The 17,013-nt window shown below is 38.3% G+C and overlaps 1 protein-coding gene and 1 long non-coding RNA gene across 2 annotated transcripts; both read left to right on the top strand.

Annotated features, from left to right (window-relative positions):
• The first annotated feature begins 62 nt into the window (after positions 1-62).
• On the top strand, positions 63-227 carry LOC122649530. The gene is made up of 2 exons (XR_006331301.1): positions 63-100; positions 158-227. It is a non-coding gene; the product is annotated as an uncharacterized LOC122649530 (long non-coding RNA).
• A 9,630-nt stretch (positions 228-9,857) lies between these two features.
• LOC122651832 (probable protein phosphatase 2C 24) lies at positions 9,858-12,014 on the top strand. Its single transcript, XM_043845382.1, has 3 exons — positions 9,858-10,461; positions 10,574-10,891; positions 11,447-12,014. The coding sequence occupies exons 1-3, from the start codon at positions 9,937-9,939 to the stop codon at positions 11,894-11,896; spliced, it is 1,293 nt and encodes a 430-aa protein (XP_043701317.1). The 5' UTR covers positions 9,858-9,936; the 3' UTR covers positions 11,897-12,014.
• The last annotated feature ends 4,999 nt before the right edge of the window (positions 12,015-17,013 follow it).

The following is a 17,013-nucleotide window of genomic DNA, read 5'->3' as shown; positions in this document are numbered from 1 at the left end:
CTCTCAATTGTGCAAATCAATCTTTTTGCTTTACCTGCATTGTTATCTCTGTCCATGGAATGTTCTGTTTCAAAATAATAATGCCATCTTATATAAATAAGTTTTTTTTTTTTTTTTTTTTTTTTTTTTTTTTTTTTTGGGGTAAGAAAATAAGTAGGTTGTTGGCAGATGTAACATGTTTCAAACCCAAATACTAGAAGACAGACCTTGTTGGCTTTTTGCAACTTGTACAAACTGGTATGACATGAGAACTTGTTAGTCCATCACAGCATCATTCTAAAACTCGATTCTTCTCTTTTTTTCGTATTGCAGAAAAAAAGGGAGAAAATAACCATATACTGAAAGAACAACCAAATACAACCAATAGCCTCTCCCACCTCATCTTTATCTTATGATCTGAAATACATGGATTAGAGAAATAATTGGTTTTAGCGAGGTAAATGAATGCAATTGGGGTAAGAAATAACCATAGCAGGTATCGGAGCAGGTTTTTGTTTGGGGATGCTGGAGGCTAAAATAAAGGGAGTACTAAAATAATTGGTTTTAGTAAAGCCTAAATGGTTGTGAAATTACCTTTACAATAACTTCGAGAAACATTTGAATCGGTTGGATTACTCCAAACCAATCCACTTTACTAGATTGGATGCAGAAAACCGAGCAGTGTAGAAGCCAGACCCTCTTTGTCATCTCTACAAACATCCCAAAGAACGAAGACTCTAATATCCCCCAATGTTCAAGTGTGTTGAGGTGTTGAGATTTATAGAGGTATAGTCTCACGTTAGTTATCTAAAATCTTGAATGTTTAACTTCATTTCCTATTGGACTATCTCCACCTAATAGTTACGTTTATCTTTGGTTGAATCTGTCTTTGGCATTTTGTTGCCTCAACGGTTACATGACTTGAAAATGGGGAAAATTTCTAGATTTTTTTTGGATAAAATTTTCAAAACCTTTGCTTACTATGGACTTGAGGAAGTCCTACATGATGACACGTCATCTATCAAATTCTATTTATGTTTGAAAACGTTTTTGACCATAAATAAATATCCAGATTTTGGACCACAACAGTGGAATATTTTTTTTCTGCTTTTACTCTTTTTATCTTTTTTCTCCTATTTTTTAAGGGCTTAAACTAATAGTTAACGAAGTTATAGACTTGTCTGATGTCTCTTTCGTCGACCTTTTATGTTTATTTATGGGTCCATCCGGCCGGGTCTGTTCCACACTGGTTTCCAGCTAACCCCTGCCTTTTTGAACGTTGAATGCGACACCTTGGTCCTCTTGTTGCTATCGCTAATTGGGATTATTAGATTAACTAACCAGTTATTAGTAATGGGTGAGAGATGAGTCATTAAGAAGTATTATTAATAGGAAATTAATCTTAAGCGCCAATGAGTCATTAATCAACTTTTCTTTAGCTTTTTGGAGTTAATCCCCCCTTATCAACTATTATGACTCGATGTGTACTTCGAACAAAAATAACAATAACTAACATTGCTCCCTCCTTGCTGCCAACCTGTAACCATTAATTTAATTTCTATTAGTTCCATTTTGCTTTGATTCATGCTACCACCATTACACTTTCCAGTTTCCACAATTAAAGAGGGAGAGTTTTCTGTTTGTGAGCTTAGTGCCTTAGTTAGTGCCAACATGAGGGCCAATAGAAACGCCTGCAGAAGTATCAACAATGGTAGAATTTCTATTTTTCACAGGGTATGGGGTGGTCATTTTATGAGGGTCTATATTTGGGCGTAGGATCCACACACCTGGACAGGCTCATTTTTCCCTTAAAAAAATATTTCCTTGATAAATAATGCCAAAAATGCAGCTCAGTTTAGAGGAACAATGAGAAGACAATAGAGATATCAAAACCTAGTTATAGTAATGGGAAAAAGAACTCTAGAGCATGCGTGCAATGATAATACTCAGAAGGGGCGGAATGACCACCTGTTCATATCTCCGCATGCGCTCCCATTGGCCGCCGCACTAGCATAGGAGTCACTCTCAAACTGAAAATGCGTTCCGTATAGTAGTTGAAAATGGATAAGTCTTTAAAAGGTGGGTAGACCAAAAAAAATTTGGTTATGAAATTAAAGATGAGAAATATATCAACAGCTTCAGATTTTATAACTATTATAACTCTTAATATAGTTGAATGGAGAAAGAACGATATATTTTTCATATAAATTAATAGGATAAGAGATCTCCACTTGGTCGCATGATCTCTATACAAAGCGTTTGGGCCAATGGGTGAGCACTGAGCATGCACGCCTAGGTATCTAGCCAGGGGGCAGAGATGCCATCTCATGATACCCAGTGAGAGGGCGTAGGAAACACCACCAAGTAGAGATCTTTTTCCCTTAACATTAGGGAGAGGGATGGGTATGCTTGTAGTATACCCTATGCTAGCACCCTATGTCCATTACCCTTCAATGTGTGGAGGAGAAAGATAGACACATAAGATGTTTGCCTATATTATAGGGCTAGCATACCCAACCTATTATTCCCTTGATATTATTACGATCATTTAGACCAATCTGATTGAATCCTACTTATCCGTTCTACTCTCTAATTATGTCATATGCTACTCTCTAATTATGTTATATGGTTGGGGATCCACACTATAAACAATTAGGGTTAGGGTTTTACTTTGTTGGAAAAACAAACACATAGCGTGAGTATTCTAATTACTTGAATTTACAAACCCAACGCTTAAGCTTTTGATCAAAGTCTACACATCAAGAGAATGAGCCGCGCTGCACCGCACGTCCACACCCCATATAAAAAGGGGAACCGATTGGATTAGGATCGTCTCCAAGGAGGTGTGCGCCCAGGGTGCTGCCAGGGGGCATCCAACTGTTGAGCTGTGCTGCACACATCTCAGTGCATGCCTAGGGATGTGTGCGACACAACCCAACAATTGGCAGCACCCTCGGTGTGCTCGACTCCCTAGATACGAGCTAAATCTGATTAGGGTTCCCAACCCTAATGGCTTGGACCCCACATCAGCTCTCAATTTAGACCAATTTGGATCCTCTACTGCCTAGTTGTCCGGCAAGACCGTGCTGCCTAGACATGGTGAGGCGTGCAATGGCCCCCTTACCCCCACTCAGGTAAGGCGCTCGGGTAGGGGTGAGGCGGTCATTGCACACCTCGCCGTGTCTAGACAGCACGGTCCTGCCGGGCAGCTCTGCAGTAGAGGAATTTAGACGCACGTAATTGGATAGACACAATACGGGCGCGGGTCGTAGGCACTAGGCACTAGTTTTACGTAACAACCTTATCCAAATGCCACATATGTCCTAATCAGGTCCAATATTTGCGAATTTAGACTTGAGAGTGAAATCTCTTATGGCAACTAGGTAGGTCATTCCTGTCAACCCAAATTGGTCAATTTTTTCAGTCAATTCACAAAAATGTAAATTGGATTAATAATAATTAAAATTTTAAAAAAATGAAATATATATAATATATATATATATATGAATATAAATTTTAAAAACAAATAGAATTTTTTTTGTGTGATAATATGACCATTTTATTTGACTAAGAATAATATATTTATTAAACAAAAAGGGGAAAAAGATCTCTATTTGGTGGAATCGTTATCCCCTCCAATTCGTTGCCCGATCCAATTCCTCCAATTTCTCACATAGGAGTGGAAATGGCCATCCTATCCCCTGCCCGAACACACTGCTTAAGGTGGGGTAGGGTGGTCATTTCCACTCCTATGTGAGGAATTGGAGGAAATTGGAGCGGGCAACGAATTGGAGGTAATAATTATTCCTATTTGGTGGTGTTTCCTACTCCTTCTCACAGGGCACCGTGATATGACGTCTCTGCCCCTGGTAGATACCCAGGCATGTTCACCCATTAATCTAGATGCTTGTGTAGAAACCATGCGACCAAATAGAGATCTCTTGCCCAAAAAAAAAATACCAATGCAGGGGAAACCCCAACAAAAGGATGAAAAATGTACAAAAAAGAGGGCTAGAACCACCATACTCACGACATCTTCAGCCTGGAGACTCAACCAACAAGAAGATGGGCTTCCTAGTTAGAGAGGAGCAAGGGGTACGAATAAACAAAATAGAAGCAAAAAAGAAAAAGACAACCACGACTAATACATTGTCAACATATGGGTGAGTTTTCCTAGTCACTGATCTTGATACCATGTCGATATTTTATTAGTAAAATGGTATTTATAAGGGACAAAACAGTCAAAATTTCATTTTTAAGGAAAATCAAGGGCATATTTGTTTGATACGGTCAATTCGTGCCGATACAATATCAATATCGTATTGATTTTACAAGTGAGTGATACCTGATCCAATACAGTGCACTAAAACCATGGAGTCAGTCCAAGTGAATGATGATTTGTCAAAGGCCAAGACTTCTAATTGCTTCTACTTCCATGTTGCGGCAGAGAAAGCTTTGTTGAACTTGCACTTATCAGCAACAAAATTTTATGTATGGTCCTTAATGGAAAATTTTATGTGATTGATGTAAATTTTTTGTAAGATAAAGATTACCTCACAATAACAACAAGGCAACCTTACCTGAATTAAATGGGGTCGATTACATGGATCCTTGTTTTCTTATAAGTTCTTGTCGAAGTCATACTTGATATAAAACCTAAGCTACGCATGTCTTTCTCACCCCTTCTCTTAAGATCATTTTAGATCTATCCCTGATTCTTTTTGTTCATTCAATTTGAATCAAATCGCTCATTTATATTGGAGCATCCAAAGCACACTACTGAATATGATCATACCACCTCAAACGATTTTCTCATATTTTATCATGAATAAAGCTATTTTCAAATCAACTCTAATATGATCAATTTTTACTTTATCTTTCCTAATGTTTTCACACAGCCATCTTAACATCCTCTAAAAAAACAAAAACTTTGTGTGGGAGTGTGGCCTATGCCAGCACTCCCAAGAGCCTATCTCTCTCCTCCCAAATGAAAAAATACCTCTACCCCTTGTTTTGAGGAGGAGAGGGATAGACCCATTGGAGTTTGGACGGACAACTAATTTCAAAAAATACAGAAAAAAAGGAAAAGATCCCTACTTAGTGGTGCTTCCTATGCCGTTCATAGGGTACCGTGAAATGAGGCCTCTACCCCTAATGGATAATGAGGCGTGCTCCCCCGTTGGTCCAAACACTTGTGTAGAAATCATGTGACTAAGTAGAGATTTCTTGTCAAAAGCAAAAAAAACAAACTTCTCCTATAGAAAACGTAATCATGGAATATAAGTAGGGTAACTAAGAGCTTGTATAATTAGGGTAGGGGGGAACAGGACGGGGATTAGGGGATGGGGATAAACTGGGGATAAGCCTCAAGGTGGTGGTTTGAACTCATGACTTCTTATTTGAGGAGTTGGTCTTCCACCCTTTTACCATCTGAGCTGACCCCTTGGGCACCGATTTTCTTTCGGTCCCTTCATCCGCACAAGTGCACAACTGTTGTTGCTTGCCATTCATATTATACACGTGGCGCCCTCCTTACGCTTCACTACTTTTCTCTCAATCTCCTCCTCCCACTATCCATTTGTCTAATCAGTGTCATTCACACCACCTGTTTACACGTGTACCTTTCTCTCTCTTTCTCTCTCTACATATATTCACGTGATTAAGAGTTCCCTAAATATAAATAAAATAAGTAATCTTTCTTAATTTTTTTTTATTTTTAGAATTCATACATTTCTGACTTTGACCAAGGGATGAGAAATGCAAACGAGACTATCATATACCTCAAGCGTAGTTTAAGGTACACTGATCACCTATGTTGTTGTGTTCCGGTACAGCCATACAGGTAAGGGAGTGACAACTGGTTCGATTTTGGTTTTTTGGTCCGGTTTCTGTTTGGTTCAAGTTATAACATGTCGGAACCGAATAAGAGTATGATTTGGATGGTTTCGATTCAACTTTTATTTGGCTGCATATTCGGTTCTTGTCTCGATTTGTATTTGGTTTGTATTGTATTTTAATTGTTTGAACACATTTTTTGTCATCTTCATAACAAAAGAACCCCTTATTTAATAGGGTCATAATTCACAAACTTTTTCCAAACATTAAAATGGAATAATGAAATTTATCATTTATATTTATTAAAACATTGAAAAAAAGTATATGATGTATTCAGTTACTTATTCAGTTCAAAAATGGATAATTCGATTTGATTTGGTGGTTTCAATAATGAAATCAAAACCGATGAAGAAACTAAAACTGAACCGATTAATTTCAGTTTGCTTTGATTTGATTTTAGCAATTGGTTTTGGTTCAACTAATACCCTAAGGTATAGTGTTTTTTTTAGTATCGATTCGGATTGGTCCATATCGGTCCAGATCAATCATCTTTTCTTCTAAAAACTTGACTTTTTTGTTTACATTTTTACACTTGTCCGTACTAATCCACCGATACGGGGCTAGCCCGAAATAGATGTCGATTTCCACCGATACCGGTACGAATTGGGGTCAGCGTAGATATATCAATTGCAAAACTGAAACCATTTACCGAAATGGAATTAAATTGTTAATATAAGAATTGATAAATTGTTTACTAATTAATTTGGTTATGGTTTCAAAAATTAAAATTATTTATTAAATGATTAGATTTACTTTTAAATCAATAAATCGTTGGTTAGAACTATGGGTGTCAATCAGTTTGGTTTCGGCTCGATTTAAGAAACAAAATATAGAAACTAAAACCGAACAAAAGTGAGAATAGAAATACATTTTCAAAACCAAAACTGAATCGATTCGATTGGATATCGGTTTTTATTCAATTTCATATTTGGTTTTAAGTGTTGTTTTAAATGTTTGGGTCAACTCTTTTACATCTTCACCATTAAAAACACTTTATTTGTTAGGATGATAGTCCATCAAATTTTTTCCAAACATTAAAATGGAAAAGAATTTATCATCCACATTTGATTAAAAAATATAAAAATGGATATAATTTTGTAGGGTTCCTTATTTGGCTTGAAAATAAGTAATTTGGCTCGATTCAACAATTTTAGGCATCAAACCGAAACTGACCCAAACATTGAAAAGATTCCAATTTTGGAAACAAAATCGAACCTATTTATTTTGGTTCAATTTTAAATGGCCAGTTTTAGTTTTGATTTTTTATTCTAAATTGACACCCTTAGTTAGAACTGATTAAAATCAAAATATTCCAATGTTGGAAAACAAAATCGAACCGATTTACATTGGTTCAATTTTAAATAGTCGGTGTAGACACTGAATTTTATCACCCCCCCCGGCAATGATGACAACAGGACACGGACAGACATCGGTATCTCTCTCAAGAATGACTCTTGTCCCTACATATAAACCAAATTACCCTAACATCCCTAAAATAACTTATAAGACCCTTTTATCAAATGCTGAAGGAGGTACTGCTCATCCTCCCCCACCACGGCCTTCCCACGGCACCGTGGGGATGTGTACCGGATCTCCACGGCGCCATGAGGGGGTGTGACATCAGCCTGCTGACGTCACCCACGGCGCCGTGGAGGACTTATCTAGCCAGGAGAGAGAGCGGACCCCTCCCTATAAATAGGAGGGTCTCCCCCCCTCATTTCTAAAGCTTTTCTCGGGTAAGGAGACCCTCCAGGGCTTGTTTTGCCCCCTTTTCACCCTCTTTTCCTCCGTCTTTCCCTCTTGAGTATGTGAGTGAGTGGAGTTCTTCGACTTGGGTAGATCCTTCGATTACCCATCCAAGCATAGAGCGATTCTGCTCTTGGGTATTGTTATCCCGTCAGTATACGGATAACGAAAAACCCCACTTTACAGCCGTTATTCTGTCTGTATACAGATAACGAGAATCTCTTATATAGCCGTTACTCTGCTCGAAGTCTGAGTGACAAAACTCATCTCGTATAGCCTCATTCTGTCCGACAAGAGAGAGACAAGTCGATCGTCCGTCTCCACCTGAGCCGTGGGACATCACATATTTCGCCATCGGTGCGCTTTCATTTATTTCTTGCATTTTTAGACAGGTATCTGTCTCTTTCCCTTTCATTATTTTCGGCATAATGTAGACAATTAAAGCAGCTTGTTTAGTGTACATAATAGATGATTTTCTCTTCCTTTGTCAAGATTAGTGTATCATAATTTAGCCTTACATGTTAGTATAAGATATATTATCGAGGGAGAATATTCAAAAATCAGCATCTAGTAGAAAGACCGGTTTATCCGAGCAAGGTGGGTGCCTAACACCTTCCCACCCTCGTAACCTGACTACTTACCTTGAATCTCTGACCAGACCATATGGAATCAAGTACCCCTTTCCGCTAACCCCGGATGGGGATACACCCATTGGGTCCTAGGTCCTAATCCTAGGTGGCGATTCCATTTCTTTATAAAGCAGGATCCCAATCCCCATAATGATATATCGGAATGATACGCCGTTATTCATCGAAGCCAATTCTTGTCGCCATAAGGCTGAGGAACCCTCGTCCCGAGGACCACGGTACTTACAGTCGATTTTAGTTTTGATTTTTTATTCTAAATTGACACCCTTAGTTAGAACTGATTCAGTTATAGATTTACTTCATGCAAATTAATTTAATTTTTTATTTTCCACTGATGAATTGACTTCAGTGGAGGAAGAAGAGGATGACCCAAATCGATTTTGAAACAAAGAATGAAACCTTAGGGTTTCGTTGACCCTTTTGGTTAGTTGGTTTCTGTAAGAAAACCAACTGTTTATTCTGGTTTGGTCGGGTCCATATCTGGTTAAATATGGTCACTTACCCATCTAATGTAAGATTTGAATTTTTTAAAAAACCGACCATCGGATGCTTCAAAATGCACGTGGTGCGACCAGGATACCTGGTGGGAGTAGGACGATGGCCGCCAGGTCCTTGGCCGTAGTGGATTTTAATCCCAACTAGTTAACCGGAACCGAACCAATTAACACGCTTAAATACTATTTGGTGATATACTGATATTGTATACTAAGAGCGCAAGTTAGTAAATAATCTTTCTTTATTTGTTTTTGATTTATTTATATTTCACGAGAAAATTAAATATTCGGAATCCACATCATTAATAGACAGGTTGCGATTAACGAGGTCGGCCTCGAGTCTACGTCATTTTACGACACGTGTCCAACAATAAGGTGACCGACCCTCAGATATTCTATAACAAACTCAAAGATTTTAGACATGTGGGCCCAAATGTGTCAATATCTACCACCGTTACGTAGACGTTTATAATTCGACAACTGGAACCGAACGGAATAAAGACGGAATAATTAAAATCGTTAATGACCATCTCTTATAGCAATGATCTCACCACGTGTCGTTTTTCCATTAAACTAAATTAAACGCGGGAAAAGATTTTATTAAAGTAAAATAAAAAAAAAAAAATAATAATAATAAAGGCCACGAAAAAGCGAATACCTGGAGAGGACCACATGCGTGTCAGAAAAAGAAGAAGGTTCATCCCTTAGTCGTGTTGAAGTATGATTGGTCCACGCGTATCAGGTAGGAAATGAGGCGATACACGTGTTGCGTTATGGATGAGAGAGAGAAAGTAGAAATGTGATGGACGGTGGAGATGCCCTGAGTAGGCGGAGATGCAATACGTCACACCAACTGTACCTGTCGAGCCGCTGCCCGAGATGGTGACCTGCATCACGGGCAGCATGCCCGAGGCTGCTTGGTTCATGGGAAAGAGGGAGAGGAAGGCCCGCGTTGGGCTTGGTCGTCCTCTTTATGAACACAAAGGGAAAAGATTTTCCATTTCTCTATTTTCATCTCCTGCAACAATACTTGTAAAAAGAATTTTTAGGGTCTGAGCGATTCTTATTCTCTGATGTTTTAGACTTTTAGAGGTCCTATAGAGTCTCGTTTTCGGTTGGTGAAGGATCAGAAGAGGAAGGGTTTTGTAGAGAGAGAGAGAGAGAGAGCACCATTAATGGCGGAAATATGCTGTGGTGCTGCCAGTGGAAGTGACACAGCGGCATCTTGCGAGCCCAGTTCACGAGCAGCAAGGCGTCGAAGGATGGAGATTCGCAGGTTCAAGTTCATCGCCGGCGTTGCCGTACCGTCTGAAAATGGAAATAAACGTCCGAAGCTAGAAGTTTATCCGGATTTATCCCTGCGTGAGTGTGAGAACGCAGTTGAGAATTGCGGCGGTGTTGCAGAGGTTCCGGAACGACGTTTGGATCTGGAGGTGGAGGACGATTCACCAGAAGCCAACGACCTCCCCAATGGGTCGCCGGTCTGTTTGACCTCAAGCCCCTGTCGTTCCTTAGCTCCCGTCCATGTCCAGCCGGTGTTGTTTGACCCGTGCCCAAAGTACGGTATGACCTCTGTTTGTGGCCGTAGAAGAGACATGGAAGACGCCGTGGCTATTCACCCCTCCTTTTGCCCGCGTGATAGTTTACAGCCCTCGGGGTTGCATTTCTTCGGCGTTTACGACGGCCATGGATGCTCTCATGTATGATCTATCTCCCCCATCCTCCTTTTTATTACCTCTCTCTCTCTCTCTCTCTCTCTCTCGTCTTCATTCTTCAAGAGAACTGACCTGATGATGATCTGACTTGTTATAGGTGGCGAAATCTTGTAAAGAACGGCTGCATCAGCTGGTGAAAGAAGAGGTGGAAAATCGGGAAACACCTACAGAAGAATGGAAGGAAGCGATGGAGCGAAGCTTCTCTCGAATGGATAAGGAGGTTTCGGAATGGAGTACCGATATACCGATCACGAATTGCAGGTGCGAGCTCCAAACACCACAGTGCGATGCTGTAGGATCAACCGCGGTGGTTGCCATTATCACTGCGGATAAGATTATTGTCGCTAACTGTGGTGATTCTCGTGCCGTACTCAGCCGTGGTGGGAAGGCCGTTCCGCTCTCTACTGATCACAAGGTGAGTACGAGATTCATGGAAAATTTATCGTAAAATCTTTGACGTTCAATGTGACAAGAAACTTAGAAAGCACCCTAGGAAATTAGAAACAAACTGAACAACAGAAACTTCTCTAGATCTGGCGATTGGATGATTTTAAATGTGCTTGATGATTTGAGTTGAATCTTTTTGCTGAACTATCTTCATTCTTAAAGCAAACTAGTAAAAAATGTGCCTTAGACACACGGTCGAGTTCATCAACTTTGGGCCTCGTTCCGTGTTATATATTGGACATTAAAATGACTCAACAGAATCAAAACAGTACTATAAAATCAGCACTGAAACTAGTCGTTCGTTTCGTGATTCAATCGTGGAAAACCGAAATCATCTCGATTGGAAGGCGCAGATGACCATGCGGCGGGTACGAATCACGTTAAAATTGTAGATCCGTATCGTCGCTGCGTCATTTTGCGCGCCTTTCTTCGATCAAAGTCGAAACTCTTCAAGATCTTGGAACCTACTATTGATTGGAATCTGAACTTGGTTTTTTTTTTTTTTTTTTGGTCTGGTTCACAGCCTGATCGGCCGGACGAGTTATCACGGATTCAGGGTGCCGGTGGCCGGGTGATATACTGGGACGGAGCAAGGGTTTTGGGAGTACTGGCCATGTCAAGGGCAATAGGAGACAACTATTTGAAGCCGTACGTGATATCGGAACCGGAGGTGACGATAACTGATCGGACAGAAGAGGATGAGTGTCTGATACTGGCGAGCGATGGTTTATGGGATGTGGTGTCCAACGACACCGCCTGTAGTATTGCACGGAAGTGCATCGATGGCCAAGCTCCATCATCACCTCCTCCGTCACCGGGGAATAGCGGCGATGCCGTGAAGGTGGGTATCGCTGGCGAGACTTCCGACAAGGCGTGCTCAGACGCTTCCGTGTTACTCACCAAGGTGGCTCTTGCTAGGCATAGTACGGACAACGTTAGTGTTGTCGTTATTGATCTCAAGAAGGACACGTAGCAGCACGTCGTTCTCTCCTGCTTCTGCCTTTTTTTATTTTTTCCGTCTTTTCTCTCTGATTTTTAATTCTTCTTTTACTCGATTCGTACACAGTGATGGGTATGTATAATTCACTGGTCCTAGTTTAAGGCTTTAGGGTTTTTTTTTTTTTTTTTTTTTTTGTAAATTTATTTTATGGGAAAAAGAACTCTTTCTTTTCTGGGGATAGTTACTGTGTTCTAAGCTAAAGCTTAGAAAGGAAGGAAAGAGAGGGGGAGGGGTTACTGTAACAGATCTCAAAAACAGGTAAAAGGAAACAGAGATGCAATCGTGGAAAAAAGACCATCATCTCTCTGGGTTTCTTTGTGGAAATATATACTTTTTATTAATTGAACAAAATGGAATGTATTAGTTAATGAAAATATTATGTATTAATTTTCTCTTTAATTTAACTCAATAACTTATCACAACTAAATGAGTCCTTTGCATGGAATTGATTTCTTTTCTAATCTATTTTATGAAAAATCATATGCATTATTGAACTAAACCTACTACGAACTCTCTCCTCATATGAAAAGACACCGCTGTCCTTTTGTTTTGAGGGGCAGAGAGATAGACATATGGGAGTTTTGGTATAGTCTCGTAGGCCACACTATTGGACAGAAAACTATTTCCCCACTTCTTCTATAATCATTTTTTAGTTTACTTTTGGCTCAATCCTTCAATACTAATCAAATAATCTCTCAGTACAAGTTTCTATTGCACATGTCAACCATGTAAATCCGATTGGGTAAATTTAGGGTAAATAAATAAATGTGAATAAGTGAATGTGAAGAGGTTAGAAAGGATTACTCATGTGTCAAATTTAAATTATTGTCTTAGGCCAGATTTTTTTTTTCTTTTTATCAATGATGATTTGACATTATTATTAGACTTTTGGAAGAGCGAATGTCCCCATTAACTTCTCTCCTTTCATTATCGATGGTTTGAAATACCTTTTCCAAGTTAATCAAAGAATCAAATCATCTGGACGACGAGATTCTCTTTTTATCATGGGTCAAGAAAAATTCAAATCCAAATTTTTATAATGTGGAATAATTAAAGTTTTTTTTTTATAGAAAAAAATACAAAAGAAAAAACTTTATTAATATTGAGAAAAATAAAGAAGACAAATAATCAGTCAGTTTTTTTGTTCTTTTCACTCATGTGAAACTCATACCAATGAAGTTTCTCAAGAAGAACCAGAATTAATTATGCTCCTCAAAGATTGCACCTTCCAAGATCACGCAAATTATAATAAAAACTATTGAAAGTGGGTATATAGAGATCGATTTCTCCTTGGTCTCAAAGATTCTTTAATTGTGCTCAGGTCAAAAAGTTCAAACACAAGTACATTTGTTAAGAAGTGAAGCTTAGACATAGATGGTGATTGAATTCTTAGATATCTAGCATGTCAATCTCACAAAATTGAAACATGGAATGCAAGAAACGCACCATAATTTTGATTCTCATTTAATCGAGATTGAGTTTCCCTCCACACCCTGAGGGGTGTGAGAGGGCAAAAATAGGTATCGAAAGAATATTGTGGAACATATTAAAACCCTAAGAGAAATTTGTGAATCATAGGATGGTGGGTGAACCATCCGAATTGCACAGTATGATCTGTATTTTTTGATTATTTACCATTAAAGTTCTGTTTGTTTGGTTGTAAAATTTTTAAAGTAGATTTTATTTTACATGTGATATAAATTTTTTTTTTTTTTTTAATATATATTTTATTTTAAAAAAATTCTTTTTAATCTTCTATAAATAAATATTTATTGAGAACAAGAAGGTGGTGAAGTGAAGTGAATGGTGTGGGTACCAACCGAATCATGGATTGGAAATGCTTGTCGCATCAGAAATCTAGGGAGGTCCCACATGTTTGATTCAAATATGGTAATAATGCAAAGGGGCCCATTTATATGTTTGATTGCGTGGCTGTGTTTAGGATTTTGGGGGATTTGCTAGGGAAAAAGAGGACAGATGGCGAACACTGAGAGGACAATTCATGCGTTCATATGTTTCGTAGCAGTAAACTCATGACTGGTTAGTGCTTGCCCTAGATGCGATCTTATTTTTGTTAGATAAGGACGAACAGGTAGTGTTTGATATGCATTCGAAGTTGATTTGAGTATTCTTAATTGAATGATAAAAATATTCTCTGAGAATGCGAGATCGACAAATTTCACGATCGACAAATTTATGAAATTTGTCTTTCTCCATCAATATGTTGCTAATATTGATATAGATATCGGTCTGTATCAGATTGATTCTCCAATAAAAAAATTTATTTTTTGATAGTATCAATAATTTGTATCGGTGTTATATTGGCATTGATCATTGTCGATATTAATACATATGACTGATATGTTCTTGATAGTCAAATTCATGTTCTTTACTAGTGATGCGATCATATGATTGGACTCATGTGTTATTATTAACTTCCATCACTTATGGTATATATGGTTGAAACTACTTTTCTCATGAATCCAACAATACATTTGACCACAGTGAGAGGATTTCCGATAAAGGAAACTCAGTACTAAACTTATAGTGCTATAAAATGTTTTATTCAAAAATTAATTAGTGATACGAAATTTCTATGAACTCCAAATTAAATAGATGGAATAGGTACTCTATTTTGCTATCTCTCTCTTCCTCGCATGAAATAGGATATACTAGTACAACCGTAGAGGCTATACTCCTCTTATGTCGTATGTTCATAAAACTCTCTCCCTAAATAAGTAGATTAATGGAATTTTTGTGCTAGGTCACGTTGCAACATTGACTCTCTCTCTCTCTCTCTCTCTCTCTCTCTCTCTCTCTCTCTAATGGGATATTTCAACATATATATGATTGTCGTTTGCTCAGAGAACTCTCTCCCTAAATAAGTAGTTCGTCATTCAGAGACTATGGAAATATTGTGCTAGGTGACGTTGCAACATTCTCTCTCTAATGGGACAGTGCAACATACGATTGATAGTTCATAACAATGTTCAAGTAAATAGAATCAGCAATGGGATCGGCCTCCAACAATATTGATTTAGCTAGAATCGACATCAACCCTAGAAATCTAATATAAATTGGTTCCTTCAAATCGATTATAATCAGAATCAAAGTCAACTGATTCTGATCTGATTCATTTGGAATCGATGATAAAATTTTGCTTTTTCAAACCATGATCCATAATGAAAGGCAAACATATGTCCCAATACCATGGTCTTGAAGAAGCTAAGGTTAGATTTGGTATGATTTCTATTTTGATTTCGGATTGATTCCATGAAATAGTCAATAAATAGATTTTTTGTCAAGAAATTAGAATCATTTTGATTCTATTAATTTAAAATATTTCAAGAATAAGAAATTCATTTGATAGTTCAATTCTTTAGAATAGATTTTCAAATTTTCTTTGGGAGAGACTTGTGGTGGTGGGGGTAAGGAGGTGGTGGTGATGGTGGTAATAGTGGTAGCATGGTGGTGGCAACAACAATGGTGATGATGGTATCCGGGAGGTGGCAGCAGGGTGGGGGTGAGACCATCAAGAGAAAAAGAAGTATGATGTTTTATATTTAACATGAAATTACTGTTTTATCTATCAAATGAATCACGTGCTCATTAAAGAGCTATGTTTCAAAATATCCAATAGGGTTCCTCTCTCTCTCTCTCTCTTTCTCTCTCTCTCTCTCTCTCCCTCTCTAAGGCCAAGCGTAAATGATTATCAATGGACGCAACCACCAAAAACTTTGCTTAGTAGTAATCTGAAACGGAAATGGACCTAATTACCAAACCTAGTCATCACCTTTTTAACATTTGGGCGGTGATAAAGAAATTCATAATCCATCTTAATTACAGTGTCACCACATGCTGAAATCATTTTTTTTTTCTTCCAATTCAAGTGGTTTAATTAGGGTTTATTATAACAAGACTCAAAGTCAAAAGTCTTAAAAAGATATATATTTAATCTGAATGCACATCCTTTGTGTCTCTCCGATTTTTTATTTTTTTTTGATAACGTATCTCTCCAATTCCTATTACTCTTATTAAGCTTTCCTTTGACCAGTCAACGAACCAATTTTGTTTTCTAACCTTACTAGGCCAAAAATGTGGCAAAGCATCAGTGTTACCAAGTCTAACAAACACACATATGGATAGGTTAGGTAGGTCCCACAATGGATTAGTCCCCACATACTAAGTTTTTGGTCAAATTCACTATTATGCACCTCTACCCCCTTTGAAAGGATCCCTTGCTTCTCATGTATGTGATGCCTTGTCTTGCACTCTCCATTGGTGCTGCCCGTTAGTTTACCACAAGCAAGCAGATGGTATGCCTATCTCTCTCTCTATCTCTCTCATTTATTTATTGGGAGAGGATTTTCTGGGGGTTCAATCACAACGTACACAGAAACATTAGTAGGGACAGGATTTTTTTCATTTCACGAGAGATGCACCAATCATTTTGCACTAAGTTGTCGTTTGCACGTTGAAGTCACGTTGTCAAGTAATGTTCTTTTTTTCTTTATTATGGGAAAATTTTATTGAAACAAAAATGGTGAACTAAGAAATTATAACTTTATTTTTTTTGGCCTTTTAAGATAGGCAAAAGGTTTCGTGCACCACCATGTATGGTGCACGATCATACCTGCAACCTTTGGATGGGGATGAGGAACCGTATATTATGCATGATCATGTTTATCCAATGGTTGAAAACACGACCATACACATGCAGGGCCATGTATGAAAACTCTCCCCAGATAGATTTTGTGCATCAATGCATTCAATAGATGGTGGGGAGGGGGGTTTTATGGTCATTTTGAATGTCCATCTGGCGGTTCTTCATACAAGCCATGTACTTGCACGATCGTGTATCAAAACTTCTGCCTAAGAAAAAAGAAAATTTGGACTGAAATTTTTTTAGATGGAAGATAGTTGGGGAATGGTAAGGCCTATTTGGGTATTAAATGTAAACATTCAGGTGGAAACGTGGAGTAACACGTGGGAGAGATCAATTGGGACATGTTAACCACCTACCCCTTTTTTTCCATTATAAAGCAAATGAAAGTTATTTTGATTATAGCCGTTTAAAGGGAATGAAACAA

This window comes from Telopea speciosissima, chromosome 2 (assembly GCF_018873765.1).
Source record: "Telopea speciosissima isolate NSW1024214 ecotype Mountain lineage chromosome 2, Tspe_v1, whole genome shotgun sequence".
NCBI lineage: Eukaryota > Viridiplantae > Streptophyta > Magnoliopsida > Proteales > Proteaceae > Telopea > Telopea speciosissima.
This window is presented reverse-complemented; position numbering and strand designations above follow the sequence as displayed.